Source organism: Centroberyx affinis, unplaced genomic scaffold (assembly GCF_046629955.1).
Source record: "Centroberyx affinis isolate AG114_WGS23_722 - 3 ecotype Tasmania unplaced genomic scaffold, CSIRO-AGI_Caff_v1 ptg000954l_1, whole genome shotgun sequence".
Classification (NCBI taxonomy): domain Eukaryota; kingdom Metazoa; phylum Chordata; class Actinopteri; order Beryciformes; family Berycidae; genus Centroberyx; species Centroberyx affinis.
This window is the reverse complement of record NW_027279528.1, coordinates 42,778-64,143: the sequence shown is the minus strand read 5'-3', so window position 1 is coordinate 64,143 and position 21,366 is coordinate 42,778. Positions and strand designations below refer to the sequence as shown.

At 41.6% G+C, this 21,366-nt stretch overlaps 1 protein-coding gene across 3 annotated transcripts; it reads left to right on the top strand.

The window, feature by feature from the left end:
- Positions 1-1,207: 1,207 nt before the first annotated feature.
- On the top strand, positions 1,208-20,847 carry LOC139646194 (lysosome membrane protein 2-like). 3 transcript variants are annotated; one of them, XM_071522129.1, is made up of 14 exons: positions 1,208-1,422; positions 1,559-1,691; positions 7,826-7,983; positions 10,010-10,157; positions 10,336-10,527; positions 11,912-12,003; positions 12,816-12,935; positions 15,912-16,090; positions 18,472-18,590; positions 18,884-18,957; positions 19,041-19,092; positions 19,322-19,474; positions 19,802-19,849; positions 20,725-20,847. In XM_071522129.1, the coding sequence occupies exons 2-14, from the start codon at positions 1,569-1,571 to the stop codon at positions 20,833-20,835; spliced, it is 1,569 nt and encodes a 522-aa protein (XP_071378230.1). In that variant the 5' UTR covers positions 1,208-1,422; positions 1,559-1,568; the 3' UTR covers positions 20,836-20,847. The 3 variants fall into 3 exon arrangements, with proteins under 3 accessions (XP_071378230.1, XP_071378232.1, XP_071378231.1); XM_071522131.1 differs by lacking the exon at positions 12,816-12,935; XM_071522130.1 differs by lacking the exon at positions 19,802-19,849 and having other exon boundaries at positions 20,725-20,841.
- Positions 20,848-21,366: the final 519 nt, after the last annotated feature.

Here is a 21,366-nt window from a genome sequence, read left to right as displayed (position 1 = left end):
GCCGATGCTCAGTTTTCTGTGGTGATAGGCTATATATTATCCCACTCAACTTGTTTGCTCACATGATAGCAAATCAAAGGAGCTACAGCCTATTGTAACTGAATACACTATAGTGATTTCATTTTCCTGTCATGCATAACACTATAAGCTTGATGTTTATAAATGGCTGTAACTAGGTATTTTGGGCTGCTGTATACAATACAAACTATTGTAGGAAGCGGGAGACAATGGATATTGAATATTTCCTTTATTTTTTAAATTAGAGCAAGAGCTGAAAAAGGCTCTTAATCTCATTCTTAAAGAGCCTTGTTCTTTGAACTTATGTTTTGTCTCTCAATGGGTTACATCTGCACCTGGTTGTGTTTGCATAGGCCATTTCTTTCCATTCTCAAAACTAATGTCACTAAGACAAAACACTCATAGACCTACATAAAGCATAAGGTCGTAGCCTAAAGGTTAGAGAAACAGGCTTGTGACCATCGAGGGCGGGGAAAGTGAATAAGTAACGCTCTCCAAGGTGCCCCAGCTGCTGCTTTGAAACTGCTCAGTGGCCAACTGCAAGAGAAAGCATCGGCAGCTCCCAGGTGTGTGACTGTATGGATGTGAAACAGGGAGGGCTGTCTTTAAAAAGAGCATGTGTGCTCAGCAAATATTTTCCCATATTAATTCAGGCCACATAAAACATTGCCTCTGTGTACCCATAGCCTATAGTACTGTAACAGCAATCACACTACTTTTTCAATTCAAGTTAAAGGCTATACAATTTTAGGCCTATTGCTAAAATCGGCCATACATGTGAACAAAGCACTCCACTTGTCCACATCTCATCTCACAAGGTAGAGTCTACTAACTGAGGAACTGAACTGACGCAAATGCTTCTTCGTCTTGAAAACGCGCTGCTTGCTGAACTGAGGGAGAGCGGAGAAGTTTGAGAGCGCAACAGAATCTTTAGCCGGTTGTCCTTGACGCTGTCAGCTGACGCTGACACACACACACACACACACACACACACACACACACACACACACACACACACACACACACACATACGCGCGCGCTCTGAGGGCGCCGAAAACTGCTGTTGAGTTGCGACCAATCAACGTTCACTTAGCGCGGAGGGCGGGTGACATTACAGCCCCGCTACAAATATCCTGTGTAACAGTTTATTGTATAGTACATTTACCACCCCGGACAGCCGTGAACCTCGTGGCTGTCAGAGCGAACTAGTTCATTATTGGTCCACAACGGCGGGTATCCAAACTTCCCCGTAGTTCTTTGTAACTTGCAAACTCAGGAAGAAAAACTAAGAAGTTGCACCGTTAGTTCCTGGTCAGCAAAAATAACTTCTCGCCACTCCGGCTCTTAAACTTCAACTTCAGTAGCCTACAACGGGAAGCCAGTGGAGACTAGGGTGAAAGCAAGGTTGAGTTTTTATTGCAGCCTGCTCTGCCCGGAAGTCTTTGTTAGTAGTTTGTAGGCTATGCACTAACATTCAGGTTTGGATAAAGCAGCAAAAGTCTCCATCCCCTTGTAAGAGCTTTACACGTTTTCTCCGTAGCACCTGCAACATGACGCGAAGATCCTGCGCGATCTACGTGGTTGGGATCGTCTGCGCTCACCTGCTGATCATTGGGATTGGCTTAGTTGTGGCTCAAGTTTTCCGCACGCTGATACATAACCGTCTCAAAAAGGTAAGTTCACTACATCATGCTCAGAGGACTTCATAAAACACGTGTGTATGTAGGACAATTTGAATGCTTGGGGAGAACAACAGCTCAGTATTAAACTCATCAACTTGCTTTGCACCAAACGCATTATCCTTTGAATGCCCTTCTGTTTACCAGTATAGGGCCTACTGAGACGGCAAAACAATATCACAATGATGAGATTGTGCAGTGGACAAATTATAGACCATCTACTGTGTGTAAAAGCCTAGATGATTAGATTGAGAGTTTATTATTTGTTATTGAAGGGCTACATTCACTTCGCATCATTAGTGCAGACTATAAACAATCATAGTATTATTGAGGTCACAGCAATAAACATGTCACATATTAGAATCGACTTTGCTATTAATTTTAGATTAATGTTAAAGTTTCATTCCAAAAGGATATAAAGCAGCAAAAAGTTTTCAAAGGTCCAGCTACAGGCGGAACACTGAGTGGGCTCAGCATCCTCCTTTGGTTATATTTTGTGTAATGAGATGTCATTACATGGTTGTTGTTGTTGTTATTACTATAGTTCAGTGACAGCTTGTTATGACTTGGGACAGTGATGGGGTGCGGGTGCGGTGTGGGCCGCCTCCCTCCCGGGAGGAGTGGCTGCTTAATGAGCAGCTCAGATTCCTCCAGATGAATAAGGATGGGTTATTATGGGTTTATGTAGACTACTACCATCTCCATAATCTTTTACCGACACAGTAGTTTAGTAGTATGTTGTTTTACTACAGCATTCACTATGTTGTAAGCCTTTATTGGAAAGGCTTTTTTTCTGGGCAGATTGTAAAAGAGCTCCCAGTGGTCCATTTATTTATGATTCTGCTTCGAATACTTGTCATTAAGTTAGGAGGTGCCTCAAAGATGAATTCCACAGCTAAGAATAACTGAGGGCTGGGTTGGTATTGGTTGGTCCCATATAGGCTAAAACACTATTTTTACACGAAGACACGTGTCATGTTAAAAAGCAGTGTCAAAGGCTGAGCAATAAAATCAGCACCTAACAAGAAAATCTCTTGACTTGAGACTTGTTAATGCATGAATTAATCTGCCCAGGGTTTGGATTTTTAAATAGTATTAGTGTTTCTTTCTCAAGCTGATCACACATTGTAGCCTATATTGTACTCACTCACTGGTATAGCACCAGGAAAGCCTTTCTAAGACTTGCATGTTTATATTTCTTAGCAATGAGGAGGAGAACATACACTGAGGTGGCAAGAGTAGCCTGCAGAAAGACTTGATACCTAAGGAACTGGTTACTCTTAGTGAGTTTAAAGCATCTGTTAGGACTATTGAGGATTTATCTAATGGGAGTCAAATGGTTTGATTAAGTTGATTGTTTTAAGACTGTGCCACTGTTTCTTCTCTCTCTCTCTCTCTCTCTCTCTCTCTCTCTCTCTCTCTCTCTCTCTCTCTCTCTCTCTCTCTCTCTCTCTCTTTCTCTCTCACACACACACACACACACACTCTTTCTCTCTCTCTCATTTGTAAAGGTTAATTCAAATAATTTATACTTTTCTATGTATATATTATAATAATATACATTTTAAACATTTAAAAAATATATAATGATATATGGGTTTCTACACAAACTGCTGAAATGAGCTGAAACTGACCTAGAGTTTACAGCCCCACCCCAGTCAAAGGCTCTAGACTATAGGCAGAGGAATAACAGTGGGTAATGATGGCCTAATGGTTGTTAGGCCATTGCAGATTGAATCAAGATGCTGAGGAGAACAGGAGAGAAGAGCGTGAAGAGAGCATGGGGAATTGATGTTTTCTCAATCTGTTCCATCTGCCAGGATATTCCCAAGTAGATTCTGCAGCTTTGCTGTGGCACTTTTCAGTCCAGTTCAAAGAGCTTCACTGGAATGGTTTAACATCAGTAAACAAATGCCGAATCGTGAAACAAAACAGATGATAAACATATCAGCAGTCAACAATTATAACAAGTAATGATTGTGAAACAGAATAGCAACATGTTATAGGTTAGTCCTGATCAGTTTCACTGGTTGCCCTCGGGTTGTAGCATGAGGTTAGAGGTTTTGCTGCAGTGACCACAGTTTGGAATTGTGGGCTGAAGGGAGGTGGAGCAGAGTTGTGAGACGGTATCAGTAATGTATAAAGCTGATGGGAAATGGTCATCTAATCTTATGTAAACATCAGTATTCCCTTGCTCTCCACACTTTAAATTACAAAGCTTAGATGTTTGATCTTCTGTCCCAGAGGTGTAGAAGTCAAGGGACCACAAATACATTATGAAACATTAAATACATCAAACATTGGTAGCATTTGGTTGGCATATAGTCAACATGCTTAAGGTTTTCCAGCCAGCTATTTCTTTTGTTTGACTCATTTATACGAGTCATTACTACAATAGCACACTCCATATGTTTAATCACTGTAAGATTAAACCCAAAAGAAGTGGATTTGAGAGATTTCAGGCTCTGTTTGTCAGTAAAGTTCAAAGCCCTCCCTGAAAGTTCATGTTACTTTCACAACACTGCAGGCCACTGTTCCAGCCTACATGATTATATCATTACCCGTCCTACTAGACTCTGTTATCATCTCACACTGTCACCTCAGTCTGCATGGTGGTGGGAATGTTATGAAAATAAATATCGTTGACCCAGGTTCAGTGTTGTCATATGGCTCACCTTCGTCCTCATTTTCATATCAAGTTTGCTTTTACATAATAGGTGCATGGATGACTTGTATCAAGGAGGAGAAAGACCTAGTATTGAAGTCAGTGTTGTATGAAGACTATGAAGATATTTTAATGAAGCCCCCAGGAAAGCACATATGTGAACTGTCCCCCCTTTCAACACAAAAGAGCAGTGTGTGAGGGTGTTAAGTCAAGTGGAAAATATATCTACATGTCAGCTTTAGTCAGTATCATTCACTATTGCTTCCCCCTTTGTGGTTTATAAACTTGGATAGGGGTGAAGACATGACCAGCTTCTTCGCTCTTATGCTCAATAGTGCAAGCACTGATCTGTCTCAGATCTGATCGAGTCTAGAGAGATCTAAGAGATTGATTTTATTGCATGAATTGCATGCAAGGTATGCCCTTATGTCATCATGCTTTGCTTAGTGACAAAGCTCCTAAAATTATTTCTTTCCATGGAAGAGTCCTTACATGCTGTGTGTGAGTGGCAGGGGGCAGGACCCAGAAAACCATTATATTTCTTGGCCTGTAGTATAAAAAAGATGTGGGCCAGCAAATAATTTCTCACAAACTTTATTAGACCTTAACACATGACAGCACCTCTGGGCATGGATACGAAAATATGGCTTCTTTGATCTTTTTGCTCAAAACCTACTTTATATCAGCACTTATTGCAATTGAAGGAGGATATTAATTGAGTGCACACTCTTACAAAAGACGTGGCATTTTTAACACATCTGTGTCTACAGCACACACTTATGTTAATAACAATTGCATTTTAACACAGCATGTATTGTTATTAATATATCTTGTGTTGAAAAGTAACACAAGTGCACGTTGTCCCAAGGAAGACACACAGATGTGTTAAAATGGCTTCTTTTTAAGTATGAGTGTAGTGATAACAAAATCACCATTCTGAATTCTTCACAGGCTATATCCCATCCAGACTGCATAGACAAAGAGCATCAGAAAACACAAACGCTTCTTTTGACTTGACAGTGTAAATCAAACGGTCACAGTCTAAAAAAAGATTGATGGGCGTCATAGGTGCTCATTGTTTTCATTCTACCAAGGCTGTGATTTCTATATAAGGATTGATGATGGCACTCAGGAAAGAGTTTGATATTTACTATAAATATTGACCCTCTTGTTTATGACCAGGTATGCTGGCGTTTTGCCAGACAAACAAGGATTCCCATCACATAGCCACAGACACCAAGAATAAACTGAAACAACTTAGGATCTTATATCTGGGAATATGAAAACATTCACATGATAATGTTTGTTTAGCCCTTATTTGTAGTATTTGTTGAATTGTATAACCCATTTACCCAAAGTGTAGGCCTATAATTAATGGCCGTAGGTCCCATGTTTGTCCCACATTGAGAAACGGGACATGAAACTGATTGACACAGTTTGGCTTTATTTAGTATATAATACAGAAGTATTGCAAAACTTCAGCCAGAGGCAAACTAGACAGCATTGTGTCTTTTAAAATTATTGTAATGGTGTCTCTCTTGTTTACATAACTTTTGGCCTCTCATGTCAGCAACTTTTTACTTTTTTTTTTCATATTTTTCCCACATACATAAACATAGATACATGGGATACATTGATCGTCTGGTTTAGTTAAGTAGTTCCTACCTCCATAACAAAAGTTATATCACTAAAATATGTACGTGGGTTTGACACACACGCACACAAAACACACACCCACACCCACGCAGACACACATAGGTATCTACTGGCCTGGCAGTATGATTTATTTGAGGCGTATCAAGTAACTCCCTTACCCCAGTTACCCCAGTGTGAACGAACTCATTCCACAGAGACCCTCCCAGCAGCAGGCCCTCTTTGTGTGCTAAGCCTCTCTCACCCTGCCAGACTTATTGGGAAACAGGCTGGGCTGGGGGTGGGTTGGCAGCCACGCAGCTTCTATGTGAGTCACCATGAGCAGAGGGGTCAGCGTGGTTAGTGACCTGCTGGAGAGGTGATGGTGAGAAATAACTCTTTTCTGGACGGGAATGGCCTTTAATATGCCTTTGGCGGGTTGAGTAATAGCAGGGCTGGACTGTGGTTCAGCTGGTAGAGCTTGGTCAGTTGCAAGTGTTTGCCTGCACAAAAGTGCCTCCACATCAAAGCACTAGCAGTATGTGTATTCACCTGCTACATCTGTTTTCATATAGGGAGTGGTGTTAGAGTAGCTGTGGTAAGAATTGAGATAAGAGGGCTTCTCTGTTCCTGTTTTTCATGCAGCATTTCATGTAGCATGCAGGGAGGGTTAACATATTGATTGTTCCAACCATGAAAGGAGGACCCATGGAGAACAGGCTCTCCCTTCCTCAATCCAAGGTGACAGCCTTATTGTCCTTGGCTACTCAGCTAAACTTTTGTTGTTGAGTGAGTAGAAGGGACCCCAAAGGAAGAGGGGGGCTGTACTCCCCAGAAATAACCAGACACATTGGAAGGTTTTATTGGGCTTATTTTAAATTGACAGTGTTTTCAACTTCTTTCAACAAATGTATGTTTTTCTCCCTTCCTCGCTCCCTGTCTTTTCCAAGCCCTTGATAGATCCCCTCGGTGAATCAGGGCATCTTTGTCCAGGACCAATGTCGTCTGTGGTGGTAGTTTTCTGGCAAAGCGTGTATTGCAGCAGGATAGTATAGGTTTGTGCCTCTGCTGCATTGCCAGGGCCTCTCAGGGCTCAGTCCTAAGGAATGTGGCTCAGATCATTAAGGTCACAGTCCTGCCCAACCAGTGGGCATCCAGCTCCTTGCATCACATGATCTGTCGGCGACTCTCCCAGAGAGCTCGTCGTCATTGGCAACCGCTGACAATGGAACTGTGGAAGGGTCTCCCCTAATACTATTCATGTGTGTAGCCAATGCTCTAGTCTGACGCTCTTCCAACAACTCCCCCCCCCACCCCCCGCGGGGATGTTTTTGTTCTCTGGAGTGTTTTTAGTGGGAACAAAATGTTGAAACTTCAAGTTCAAAACATGCGTTTGATTTTCCCAAACTGTTTGCATGCAGGAAATAAATGCATCATCAGAAACACAAATCTATTTTTATGGACAATTTGTTTGTCCATAAAAATAGATAAGACACCCACGCGCACTTGTCTGCACTTGCACATCAAAAAATAAATGTATTAGGAGGCCACGTTTCAGTCAAGGACCTTCATCAGGAATCCATCGTTGCCTTCTTATAAATGTATTTTGTGATGTGCAAGTGCAGAAAGTGTGTGGGTGTTTTGGGTAATTTTGTGGACTGTCTGCTATGCACATGTCACTAAGACAAGTCAGGTGAGCACAAGCTTTCTTTATTGGATTTAATTTAGAGCAACATTTTTATTTTGACCCCTACTTCACAGTCATACTTATTTATCTGAATAAATGGAAATACATCCATACAACTGAGATATGTACTTTATGTCTCTACAGGAGATTACTTTGACGGAGGGCAGCCGTGTGTTCGAGACATGGAAGAACCCGCCTCCTCCTGTCTTCATGGAGTATTTCTTCTTCAACGTGACCAATGTGGATGAATTCCTGGTTGGGGCCAAGCCAGTGGTCGCCCAGGTCGGACCCTACACATATAGGTAGGAAGCTAGAACGTGCACACAGACATGCACAGGCTGCCACAAAGAAACTAACACACGTGATTTATGCTACTCAACCTCAAAACCCATGTCATGTCATCAAATATCTCAAGTTGCTTTGTGTGTGTGATCACAGATCAGCTTAGCCAGATTGACCTCAAGGTGTTACTGCAATTCATTTGCATTTACTGTATCTTCAAAAAAAACTGATGTAAAAGGAGGAAATCTTGACCACATACCATGTGGTAAGACATGGCAAAAAAACGGGTTCTGCTACGATGCCTTCCTCCTGAAGACAAATTTCGAGACCAAACTTGCAAATCTTAATGTACAAGACCATGATGCTGTATACGCACAGTATATGTATATATGTATTGAAGCATTGTATATTTTCAAACCCATGCGACTGCGATTAGGACTTTGCATTAATGGTTCGCGCTCTATTGGTTGAGCCACTGGGGCACCAAAATTTGGTAACAGTTTTAAGAAAAATTATGTTAAAAGAAGAAGAAATAAATGCATTAAATGAAAACTACATACAATTAAAACTGGGTAACATAAAAACAAATATTAAAAAAATATATATTTAAAAAATATTTCAGAATCAGTTTTGCTACAGCTCTCCAGCTCATTCAATTTCAATTCAATTCAATTTGCTTTATTGGCATGAAAGTTTACAAACAATGTTGCCAAAGCATGAATCATGCACTCCCATTCAATTCCAAACGGCATAGAAAACAACATCTGGAGACTTACATCAGTAAAATTAATCCATCACTGTGAATGAGAAGCCAACAATTGTGTTTTGCAAAGTTGCACCAGAGCACTCATATTAGGCTATAAACTTTTACATTTTGAAAGACATTTCACTCACTGTCTCATATTAATGCACGCATTCAGGAACACTGTGAGAGCCGAAACGAGACAAGGTCTTACCTTCACTTTCTGTTTGTAAACAGAGCAAGCTATAGCCAGATGTTCTCTGCGATTATGTTTGGACCCGCCTTGTCAATCACATCCCATTCAAGCCAACAGCCAAACCAAAGCACGACGCTTCCACCAGCTTTCCTCCAAATTAAACAGAAAATGAAGCTAGATTTTACACAATTACGGCTTCAAATTGCTGCCTTATTCTTTACTGGGAGTAACTGTAATAGCATTTGTTTCAAAATATTTAAAAAACAACTAAGATGAGGGAAAAACAGCAAAAAAAAAACACTATAGTAAGGGAATGCAGGAAATTAGCAAAAACTCACACAGGAACTGTCCTTTAAGCTTGCTTCAGCTGTAGGAAGCAAGACTGCACTACTGTCTTTACCTGTTATTCAAAAGTCAGGTCACTGTCAAAAATTACTCCTGAGTTTCTGGCCACTGGCGTTCAGAAGCAACAGCTGTAAAATGACACATTTCTGTAATGCGGCTGAAATGTGCCTGATGTTTGTTCGGTGCTACTTCTTATGTAAACTCAAAATGCTGAGCCAGCCACATTCTGCTCCTTCGTCTTTTGGGCCACACTCATTTTAATTGCTGATAAAAACAGCAACTTCACAATGCAGTATCTGTTTGTAAGATGACCTCATTGGTCAAAGACAAGATACAAATATTGTTTCATATTGTATTCATGGTCAGTTGAGTCCTGGAAACTTGGTTGTTCTGTACATATTAATCACTTTGTTTGAATCACTTCTAATGCACCCACTGAAACCCTTGAACAAATATCAAGGTCCACTCATGAAGCACCAAAAATGTTACAGCTTCCACAGTGTATGTCAAGATAATCTACCCCCATGACCTAGCCTATATTTTACTGTTTTGGTTGCCTAATCCAAACTGAATGTTGTGATGAAAGACAGCAGTTGTGTGTGATGAAATTCGTAATGTTAACTGTGTGCAATCTGCAACGCTTTTTGAGTTTTCAGCTGTACTGTCTGGCAAGTGCCATTCAGTTGCAACCACAAAATAATAGAATATAGAGAATGAGGTAAAAATCAACGCTGTTTTAATGTCTTACACTGTGTTTGCCCAGGGAGTACAGGGTAAAGGTCAATGTAACCGCAGTGGAAAATGCCACAAAGGTGTCAGCATACAACACAAAGACCTTTGTGTTTCTGAGAGAGAAGTCAGTAGGTGACCCAGCTGTTGATGCCATCACCACCATCAACATCCCTGCTTGGGTGAGTCATGAGCTACAGGTCTGGAAAAGTGGACAAAGATAACATATATGTTTTGTGATTTGCATGTGATGTTCTTATACATGTATTTTCTCTCGTTTTCCCAATCCACCCCTACGCTCTACCTTGCCCTGCACCCTTTTTTCGTCTCTTTCCCCCTACTCCCACTTTCCATCTCCAGGCTGTAATGAACAAGGTGAAAGGGAGTTTCTGGAAGTCCTCCATGGTGTCCATCTGGATGAACTCTATTGGGAGCGGTCTCTTCACCACCCGCACTGTGGATGAACTGCTGTGGGGCTACAAAGACCCCCTGCTGTCCCGCATCGCTGCCAGCAGTCCTGATGTGGAGGAGGTCTTTGGCCTCATGTACAAGGCACGGCACAAATCTACAACTAATGAAAGCTGTAGGGTTAGCAGCTTTAGAGAAGGAAGATCAATCAATTAGTCAATCTATGACTAATCCATCCGTTACATTCAATCACTCATTCATTCAAAGTGCTCCAAAATAGCTAAATCAACGAAACTGTGGATTAAAATGTAGACATAGAAGTGCAGACAAGATTTGATTGTACAGTGTTTCCCATAGAATTCGAATCCATTTGTGGTGGTAGGTGAGTAGCTGCGGGGGTGGGGGGTGGGGGGGGGTTACTTTTGGTTCCTAACTGACAGTTACGGTTTCTTATTGTCTTTTTATTTTATTCTTGTATTCTTTTATATTCTCAATATATAGGGTTAGGGATTATCAATAAAGGATCCCATTACCTGGATGACTGAAAAATGATCTAATGTAATCCATTTTAAAGTTAGATTTTTCAAACAAATAAGTAAGAAATGTATATATCTAAAGGGCTCCCTTTCAAGTACTTGGTGTCAAAGATAACATAACTTAAAAATAGAAAAAGTGCTACACTGTTCTGTCTGTCGCTTGCTTTTGTCTGCAAGGCACAGAGGAATAGAAATGAGGCAGAGAAATCTGCTTTTCTGCCCCTCTACCCTGCTACATCTCTCTGTGCTGTCACTCTCACCTATATCTTTACATCGTTAAATTACTAGCCTTTAACATTGTTACATGATCTACTCTGTATTACTGCTTAGCAGCTCCTCTGGTCCAGACTGTCCCTGCTCCTCCTCAGGACCTCCTTTTGCTTCTTTGAAAATATTTTTCAATATTCATCTGGATTGAGGGAGCAAACATTCAGAGTCAGTTAAAAAGTTAATATTAACGTTATCAGTCCACTCAGTGGATGCTGACAGCTACAGCGTGCTAATCTCGTTAACAGTAATAATAATAATAATAATAACGTTAATAACTGTTAGTTCTTCTTATCGGGAATTCAGCCGGCCGTCTTCTTGGCATGGAAAAAAAAATATCCCTCACACCCGCGTGTGTAATGGGAGGCGCACAGAGGTCTGGTGAGAGAGCGCGCGGAGCAAGTAGGGGCTGAGTGAATCAATGCGCTACACGCAGCTCTACAATTAAGTAGTAAAAAAAAACACATTTTGTGGCGGGCCACCACAAAGTTGTCTATGTGTGGGAAACCCTGTTGTATCATTTTTCTCAACTGGTGAGCTTTAATCCCAGCTAGAGGCATGTTGACTGCATATGTTACACACAGTGCCAGCTCACCTCATACAATAGTTACTGTACATCAGAACCACTGAACAATTACCTCAGCAGGTGTTTGGATGACAGACAGATTTAGTCCGCTGGAAACGATAAAGAAGTTGTAATGACTTAAACTTTTGGATCTTTTTAGAAAAACGGAACTCACGATGGAGAATTTGTGTACCACACTGGGGAGCAGAGCTACATGGATTATGGCCGGGTCGAGTCATGGAGAGGCCAAAGGTAGCGCACACACACACACACACACACACACACACACACACACACACACATATACTCTCCCTCTCTGTCTTCATGCACTGTGATGAAAGTTATTTCATCATTGGGTAATATTTGGATTCAAGAGTTTCTCAAATCCACTGCTTCTTGCAATAGTAGGGGAGTACTGGCTGGCTGCTTGTGGTCTGTCTGTCTGTCTGCCTGTGTGTCTGTCTGTCTGTCTCTGTGTCTGGGCTCTTGCCCTCTACACAGAGCGCAGGGCAGGACAGTCTGATACTTGGCCAGTGGAATGCCTTAATAGTGGCTTTTTAGTTAACTTTCTAGTCACATAACAGTACTCCTGCCAAGTCTTGAATTACCCACTCCTTCCCCCTGGGAAAGCTTTTTTTTTGGCTTGTGACTTTGAGATAAAAACTTGTTTGATCATCAAAACATTTCACTGTAATTTACAATCATGATGATGGTGATGATAATGGTGATGACAGTGTAAGTGGGGTATATTTTTAGAACTGGGTTTCAGAAAGATGGCATAGAGAAACAACATCGGTTATATTCTACTGGTGTCTCAATAAAATACATTATGCATTAGAGCTGCAAGTGTGTAGCCTGTTGTCTTGATGGTCACAAATCTTTTATGGGTTGCCCTGTATCTTACATTTTTTAGAAAAACTCAATTGAGCGCCCAGAGAGATCCCTTCCCTATAGCTTCACGGATATTGAATGTTATGCTTTTTCATTCCAAAGAGCTCCTCTTGATACCTCTGCTAGAAAGCTGTGGATTGCTCCTGTTTTCTGACTGTTATGTTGTTTTGTAGCCAGGTATCTTTCTGGACATCTAACCAGAGCAACAGCATCAATGGAACAGATGGAAGCGCCTTCCACCCCTTTCTGTCCAAGGACGAACGCCTCTATGTCTTCACCTCGGACCTCTGCAGGTACAGATCAGCACAACAACGCCTTCTTCCATGTAGTGTCACTTTAAAATATGTCGAATAGCTTTATAAATCACTACACATGGCCATCTGTATTATTTTTATTTTATGAGTGACTGATGAAAGCCGTATTAGTGTTATACTGTATATGTCAGAGGTGGGGACTAGAGTCACATGACTTGGACTCGAATCAGACTCCAGTCACAATTGTAATTGCTTGAGACTTGACTTGCATGAAGAGAATAATTGAGACTTGACTTGAGTGCATGCTTGGGACTTGACTTTGACTTGTACTTTGATGTCTTGAAAAGGTTTCTAAAGTCTTGACAAAAGTTCTTGTGTTTGTGTAAATTACTTAGATTAAAAGTGATGAGATTTGTTCCACCAGACGACTGCATTTAAATTCTGTTTTCTGAATTTGTATGGAATGATTGAATTTTTTGAAGTTGAAACTGATTATCGAAATCATCTCAAGATGGTCTTACCATGTTTCTATTAAAACCATATTGCATTAAAAAGTCCTAGATATTTAGTTTTCTTTAAGATATTAAATTGATAACTGGACTCTTGATTTGTTCTGACTTGAGTTGCTGTTCTACAGTTAGACTTGAGACTTGACATTAATGACATGGACTTGACTTGGACTTGACTTGGCAATCTACATTCAGACTTGGGACTCACCACAGTCAAGTAACCTGGCTGCAACAGAGCACTCAAATGCCTTCGTGTTGATTAGTACTGTAGCGGATAAAATAGTGTGTGGAGAAGTGATTGTCCCACAGTAGTGTGATGTCTCATGTATGACATTTCACCTGGAGCGGATGTGTGATAGTTGAAGCACTGATCTATTTCTGGTCCACGACCTGGACTCAACTTGCTGGACTTGCCGTAGAGCCTGAGGGGGGGAGGAAAAAGCTTTTATATCTGGTATGGGAATAATGTTCACAGGCCTTGGAGCCCAAGGATTCTTATCATAACATCCTGATCACTTACAAACAGCGCCACAGGTGACCTCTGTTTTCTGACCAGGGCTTTACTGCCTATACTGTGAGGGCTTTTTGAAAGAGTAGCATGCAAGTTTCCAGGAAGCACTGGATGGAAAGGCTTATTTGAAGAAGAATGTTGGAACAGAGTATGATGGAGAAGGAGGGGGGTGGGAGAGGAAGGGGAAGGGGAATACAGGGAGAGAGAGAAAGAGAGAGCCCCTGGAAACCCCTAGAAAATGTAATGGTTGTAGAAAAACAGTGATTTCTGCTGTGTACATATTTACCAAGTCCACCATGAGAGGGAAAGAAAAGTTTCTGTTCCTGGCCAGCGGGAACAAATTGGCTTATTAAAACTCTCTGCATGGAATGGGCCGAATGCATCTGGTCAGTTTCACATATTACTTCTGGGAAACTAGCTTGCCTTTCACAAGGCTCTGGCAGACATGTTAACTCTTGATACCAGTTCTCGTAATGATATTAAAATTCCAGGGGGATCCTAGCATTTCACAATCAGGATGTGTTCAGCAAAAGAGGTCTAAACATTTTCAGACAGCAGGGTCTAAAATGTTGGTTGGTCGGTCGGCCGCTCTGTTCACCACTTTTGGTCATGTGGGTGAACGTGTACCGCAGGAGGTTAGATTGCAGACTCTCAACCGGGAGACCGGAGTTCAATTCCTAGCGGGGGCGCTTCCTCAAAACTCAATGTCGCGTGCCTGTTACACGCTTAGCCTTGTTTGTGTATTTGTCTATCAGTGTCAATCTTTTCCGACAACGGCGATATGACCGCGTCCTTGTCCTTGCTTTATTTTAGAAGACAACCTTGACCTGAAAAAACACAAGCTACTGCAAACTTCTTCCCCCCTTTGTTGAGCATGGAAAGAATCTGTTGGAGTGGCACGTCTGTCCCTTTGACACTGATTGGACGTGTGTCAAAACCCCCTCTCCCTAATGTTCTCTAAGCACTTTCACCTACTTACTTATTGCCTAGTAGCCTCATCGAGGCCATCTGTGTTATTGTGACTAAAGGGAAACATCCCTCCCTGTTTCCTGTACTTTTTACCTTAATTCAACCAGGAAGTGTCCCATTAAGTCATACACTATGTTAACCTTTCACACACAAGTTTTTCTGATTCACCTTTTGAACCCTTTAGCCCCATTGTCTGCGTAGGGTCCTGACTCCATGTGAGAGGTGCAAAACAACTGAAGTTGCACAACATTGTGATTTTAGTTAAATGGAACTGAGGATTGGTCATTATTACAAAAGGAGTGCTAGACTTCTGTGGAAGTGATCCATCTGTGGATAATGATCCTTTGGACCAGTAACTGACTCATCACAGAAGATTAGAGGGGTTACAGAGAGTGTAATTTTTCAAATACCCACATGCCTTTTTTTTTTTACATGAGTTACATCCTTTAACTATGATTTTCCCTATTTAAAAGCTTAGTTAATCAGAAATTTGTTTATGTTGTTACAGGGTCCCTCTTTGTTAATTCCTGTAACTTCCCACTCATTTCCAGTGCTACAAGGCTGCGAATGAGGTTTTGCTGGAGAGGAGTCTTGCTCTCCATGGCCAAAGTGAATGCAGCATCTTAGGGAAGGAACTCATGTAAAGATCTTTTTACTTGGCTCTTCTCATGAAGGTCTAGGGAGAGGTCAGTACAGTATTGTTACACAATAGGTGGGCTGTGTAGCAAAGGGCCACATCCTCCGTGCCAGTTGGCTGAAGCTGTATAGACTCCTTTGTTCTCACTAAGAACCATCGGGATTCCCTAGACAGGACATAACTATAGATACATAGAAGACTGTTGTGCTGTTCACAATAATATAATTCTCTTGGAAGCTGTAAAATTTTCAAACATTCAAATACAATTGAAAATGATTTCTCCACTCTCAGTAGTCCAATTCCCAGCTACAAATCCACTACATGTTTTCACATTAAACCTCTACGTCTCATTTCATTCTGCGATGTGACGTGCTCGCTTTACCCTCCAGGTCCATCCACATGGAGTTTGAGAAGGACGTAGTGGTGAAAGGAATCCCCGCCTACCGCTTCACACCGCCACGGTCCGTTTTCGCCAGTAAAGAGGAGAATCCGGCCAATGAGGGTTTCTGTGTCAGCCCACAGGAGTGCCTGGGAACGGGCCTACTCAAAGTCAGCCCCTGCCGGAAAGGTAAATGTCAAGCTGCAGCGTATTCTACATCTCAGTCACTACTTTTCTCACGCACGGCTTCACAACCACATTCAAGTGTTTTTTCCGAGATTTCGACCTCTTAAAATTCTCCCATGACACCCTGCGACTGCACTCCATTCTCCGGCTTTGTATAATTTAAAACCCTGGTGCTTGCGTACAAGGATGCTAAGGGAGCTGCACCTCCGTACGTCCTGGCCATGGTCCAGCCCTTATACTCCTTACTACTAAACCCTTAGCTTTCCCTTGTAGCTCACCTAAAATATCACTTAAGCATCACTTTTTGGCTTTAGTCAAGTGAATTTTTGAGAGGAAAAAGATAATTTTCCCCAAATTGGTACATTAATTCCTTTATCAGTCCTTTTTGACAACACTTTACAACCCATGTGACACAGCTCTCCGGGCCACTCCACAACCTCAAGGACCACCTGACAATGACTGACCCAGTAGCTGAGAGCGCAGTAAGCCCTGTCACCTGACTCTGGCCCCGAATATGACCGGCCATAATCTCCCTGCCTGTGTCTTTCAGATCACTTAGTCACTTTTTTGTTAAAAGTGTATCATTTGCTGTAAAAGGTTTTTTATATAAAAGACAAAACACATCAAAGTCATGTGTGCACGTATGTGTATACTTAAGGGACTCCGGTTTATGATTAATGTTAGAATTCGGATTAGGATTAGGTTATGGTAAGGTTTAAGGTTAGGTTATGTAGTGGAGAGGGTTACATTTAGGGTTAGGGGTTAGGGAATGAATGCAGTCAATGAAGGCTCTCACAAGTATACTAATACAAGCCCTGTGTGCGCGCGCGCGCGCGTGTGTGTTTAAGTGTGTGTGTTTGTATAAGTGCGTGTGTGCGTGCGTGAGTGAGTGTGTGTGCATGTGTACGCTAGAATGACCTTGTGGGTTGTCACGGGAACAGCCACTCAGGTGACTGCGGGTGTCCAATGTTTTTGTCAAACCGCTGTTGCCAAACACAAGAGTAGGAAAACGATCACCTCTGTCCCACTTCATCATCACTTCTGACTCCACACTGTATTCAAACACAACTCCCATGTCTGACTTTGCTCTTGTTGCAGAGGCACAATACATCTTTTTTACATCTTTTGTAAATCAGGAGCACGTTTCTGTTTTTTTAATCACAGAGATCCAGAGTTACTTGGTCCATTCTACAGGTGGACCTCAACCACAAAGAATGTGTCACTTGCCTGTACTGTCTATACTGTCATGACCGAGGCCATATGGTCCACAGTTTAGGGGTGGAATGTCTCCTGTTGACAATGCGAGGAAGGAACTCTGCATGAGAAGAAACCTCAGCTACACCCCATAATCGGTTCTATAGACGGGGCTGCGGTCCATGTGTGTACCTATTGTCTGTGGTCCGTGTGGGAGAGAAGGTCACAGCACCATGCTGTCTGTTCGGGGATGAGGTCACATTACATTTAGCCTCCTTCTCTCAAGGACTCTTCCCCCAATACTCTGCTCCTACGTTAGATCATATCAGACTGATTGTTGTGAATCATGAAATTGGAGTACAGTTCAACTTTGTACGTTTTTAATCATAAGACATTAGATCAAAATGTTGTTTTCTATGCTGGAATATATTATGGAATATAGGTTGTGCTATGTTAGTTGTTGAGTCAAGGAAAGGTGACCAATCCGTCATCTGGTATGCGGGACATTGTGTCGTCATGGTGGCGTCTGTCTGTCTGTCTGTCTGTCTGTCTGTCTGTCTGTCTGTCTGTGCGTAGACACATTCTTGTGAACACAATGACTCAAGAACAATACATGATAGAAGCATAAATTTGCATATTAATGAGGAAAAACTTGAACTTGATTTTCTTGAAGCTACTAGAACTCCTTAATAATTGTATGTATATGGAGTTCATATTAATACCACCCATATGTTATGTGAAGACAAGTATGTTGACATAGAAATGCTAATTAATGCATTAATGATCTAATTAGCATAACTGGTTATGTTTGATATATCATGGTCATTATGGTGCGACATTAGGCAGCTCAAGTGCTTCTAGTTATTATTATGTGTGAAACCATAATTACAGATGGAGTCAAAATGGTGCAGCTGTGTCACAGAGGAGACCATGATTTTGTTGTAAAATTCAGGCTGTCATAGTTCATAGCATTTATTACTAGTGGTTGACATTTCCTCCACTTCACATAAACTGGAGAAGGAAGGAAGAGGTTTTATATTTATGTCTTGTGACTCATTTCTGTAGATATGACTGTTTGATACTTTGCTCAGCTTAATGTGGTCACTTCCCCTTTTACCCTGAAATATCCTCCTCTCCTCTCCTCTCCTCTCCTCTCCTCTCCTCTCCTCTCCTCTCCTCTCTCTGCCTAGGTGCCCCTGTGGTGGCCTCCTTCCCTCATTTCTACCTGGCGGACCATAAATACGTTGCTGCCATCGAAGGACTGACCCCTAAAAGAGAGCATCACCAAACATACCTAGACCTTAACCCGGTATGCAGTTAATCAGCCTTAAATGCTCCTTTCACACTGTGGTTATGATTTGTAACCACAATGCAGTGGCTCAAATCATTCTTGTCCATGGAAATATATAACAGAGCAGTTCAATGTGAAAAGGAATGCTTTCTAAGGATGTACTGTTGCACCACCTAGTGTCATATATGTTGAAGTACAGAAGCTCACCAGCTGCATTGGTGTCACTGACTTTTCATATTGTTTTGTTTGGGTATTAGGATGTTATTCTCCTCTACACTATATTTATTTGAAGTGTTTTTCCTTGTTGCCAGACCACTGGAGTGCCTGTACGTGCAAACAAGAGGGCACAGATTAACATCTTGATCAACAGAATCTCTGGATTCCCGTGAGTATTTCTATCCAAACATAAACCTCACACTAAAATTTTGCAGTGGATGATTCCTTCACATCTCATCATATTATTTACAGCAAAACTAGAGGCCTGAATGACACAATCTTTCCTGTGATGTTCCTCAATGAGGTAAGAAGTGCTTTATTAGAAACATGAAAGATGGTTCTTCACCACAAGCTAAAACACAAACATATATTATAGATAGAGCACCAAATTTTGTCATTACTACTACTTGCCGGTTTAGACCACTGAAGTGATTATAACCTCTCACCTGGGAAATATAGGACACTAAACCAATCAGCCTTAATGTAGCAAATGTCTTCTTCATAATTTACCTGTGTGTTCTCTTCTCATCCAGAGTGTGGTGATTGACGATGCATCTGTGGCGAGACTAAATAAGCTGCTGCTGATAGTCACTGTGGTCTCCAACTTCCCCCTCATTATTGTGGGTCTGGGTGCCATTATGCTCGTTGTCTTCATCATCCTCCTGGTCCGTGCCCACAAGCAGAAGGTACGACATCAGATTCCATTGTTGTGAGTCCAGGAAAGGATCTACATAAGCCTCTCACGCCGTATAGGAAACAATAGAAATATTGTGTTATTTCATTGTGTGCTGCTTAGGCTAACGTTATACTGTAGAGCTACTGAGTTTGTTAAGATAATACTTGCACTGCAAACTTAGGTAACCCTAGTTCTTACCTGATTTTACACAGGCCATTTGCTTTTTGCTTGTTATTTCCAATTTAGGAATGTGACAATATTGCCTAATTTCATTCAGTTGCTTAACCTCATACTAACGGTGCTGTGCATGTATTTATCACCATGTGTCCCTATGCAGAATGAAGTTAAGCGCATTGTCTTTACCAAGGCAGTCTATGCTGCTCCTGTAAGTCTATATGGTTAATTTGCTGCTTTACTCACATTTATACACAATCTTATTTGCTGTATCTGCTTTATTTACATGTTTATCTTATCTTACAGATTACTTATTGCGCATATATATCTGTGTTTCTGTATTTCAGTATGCAATCATATGACTTGAATAATCACGGTACAGTAGTATGCTTAAAATTGTGTCTGAAGTTAACATTTTAACATAATTTAATTACCATTTTCTCACTGTTGAATATATTTCTGTTACATTGGTGTATTATCAGTAGTGTGAAGATGTTTCTCAGTGGCAAGCTCATGTAATGACATTACACATTCTAATGCGTGAACCTTATACACTCAAAGAGGTTTTATTTGAACTCACTTGCATTTGTGCCGCGTTCATGCCATGTGGGATTTACCGTAAATACAAACCGCCGACTGGGAAAAAATGTTCATGTCAACCAATTACTGGTAATTACAACAAACTTTTTTGTGGGCTCCAATTTCTCCCACTTGGCGTCATGAATTGCAGAAGTGTGTCAACACAAGCCGTAAACACCGCAGGGAATCCACCAATGTTGGCAGTCTAAGGCAATAAAATGTTTTTTGCAGTAACACAATCCAGTCCTACTTACGAAAAGTGAGTAATGTCTGCTGCACTTTGTTTATGCTTGATTTTATGTTCCGAGTTAAACACGTGAACACTTCCGAGCAGCAAGATGTTATCTCATTCTTACACTTCGTCCCATATTGTGAACGCGGCATTACACACTTGCGCCCCCTGCCCCTCCACCCACCCACACACACACACACACACACACACAGAAGCTAAACAAAAGAAATTGGCTCCTAACACTGTTTTTTAATCTCCATCTTGCACTTGCACAGACCACTGCTGAAGAGGACACTTCTTACACTCCAGTCAGTGACAAGGAAAAGGATGACCCCCAAAATGGAACCTATATTGGCTTGACACCTACTGCTGATCTGAAGTCCTGAGGAGGAGGGAGCGCATGTGGATGGGAGGGTGGGAGGGATTGCATACATTTGCAACTTAGAAATACAGGTAGGAATGAGGGGAGGGGGGGGGGGGGTGTCAGAGAGGTCAACCACTATAGAGAATTCTGAAAGAACCCCATCGTAATTAGAAATGTGTCCTTTTTACATCCTGGGAAGTGTTAGGAGTTTGCATTCTGCGGGCAAGAGAGGGAAAGGCTGCCTAATGTCCCGGCCCAGCTCCAGCACATTGGATTCAATGATTCGACAGCCTGGACTGAGTACTAGAAACAGATGTGTCAGTCATGGGCTTCTTATTTTTAGGCTCTCGTTGGTCACTGCTGGTGTGGAATTTAAAATGCTTGAGAACTTGAGCTCTCTAAGACCAGAAATGGAGCGTGTAAGTTGTAGTTGCCCTATGCCAAACACAGACTCTTAAACCCTGATAACTAAGGAGATCTGGGAGAATCTGATACGTTTAAAGCACCATGACCTTACCTCACCTTCTGATTGGCTAGATTAGATTCTTGTCAT

What these genes read in the sequence shown, in the direction of transcription:
- LOC139646194 (XM_071522129.1), top strand. Translation starts at nt 1,569, where the DNA reads ATGACGCGAAGATCCTGCGCGATCTACGTGGTTGGGATCGTCTGCGCT. An exon ending in CTGTGATGTTCCTCAATGAG is followed by an intron (nt 19,093 to 19,321) that starts GTAAGAAGTGCT and finishes CTTCTCATCCAG; the next exon opens with AGTGTGGTGATTGACGATGC. An exon ending in AGGCAGTCTATGCTGCTCCT is followed by an intron (nt 19,850 to 20,724) that starts GTAAGTCTATAT and finishes GCACTTGCACAG; the next exon opens with ACCACTGCTGAAGAGGACAC.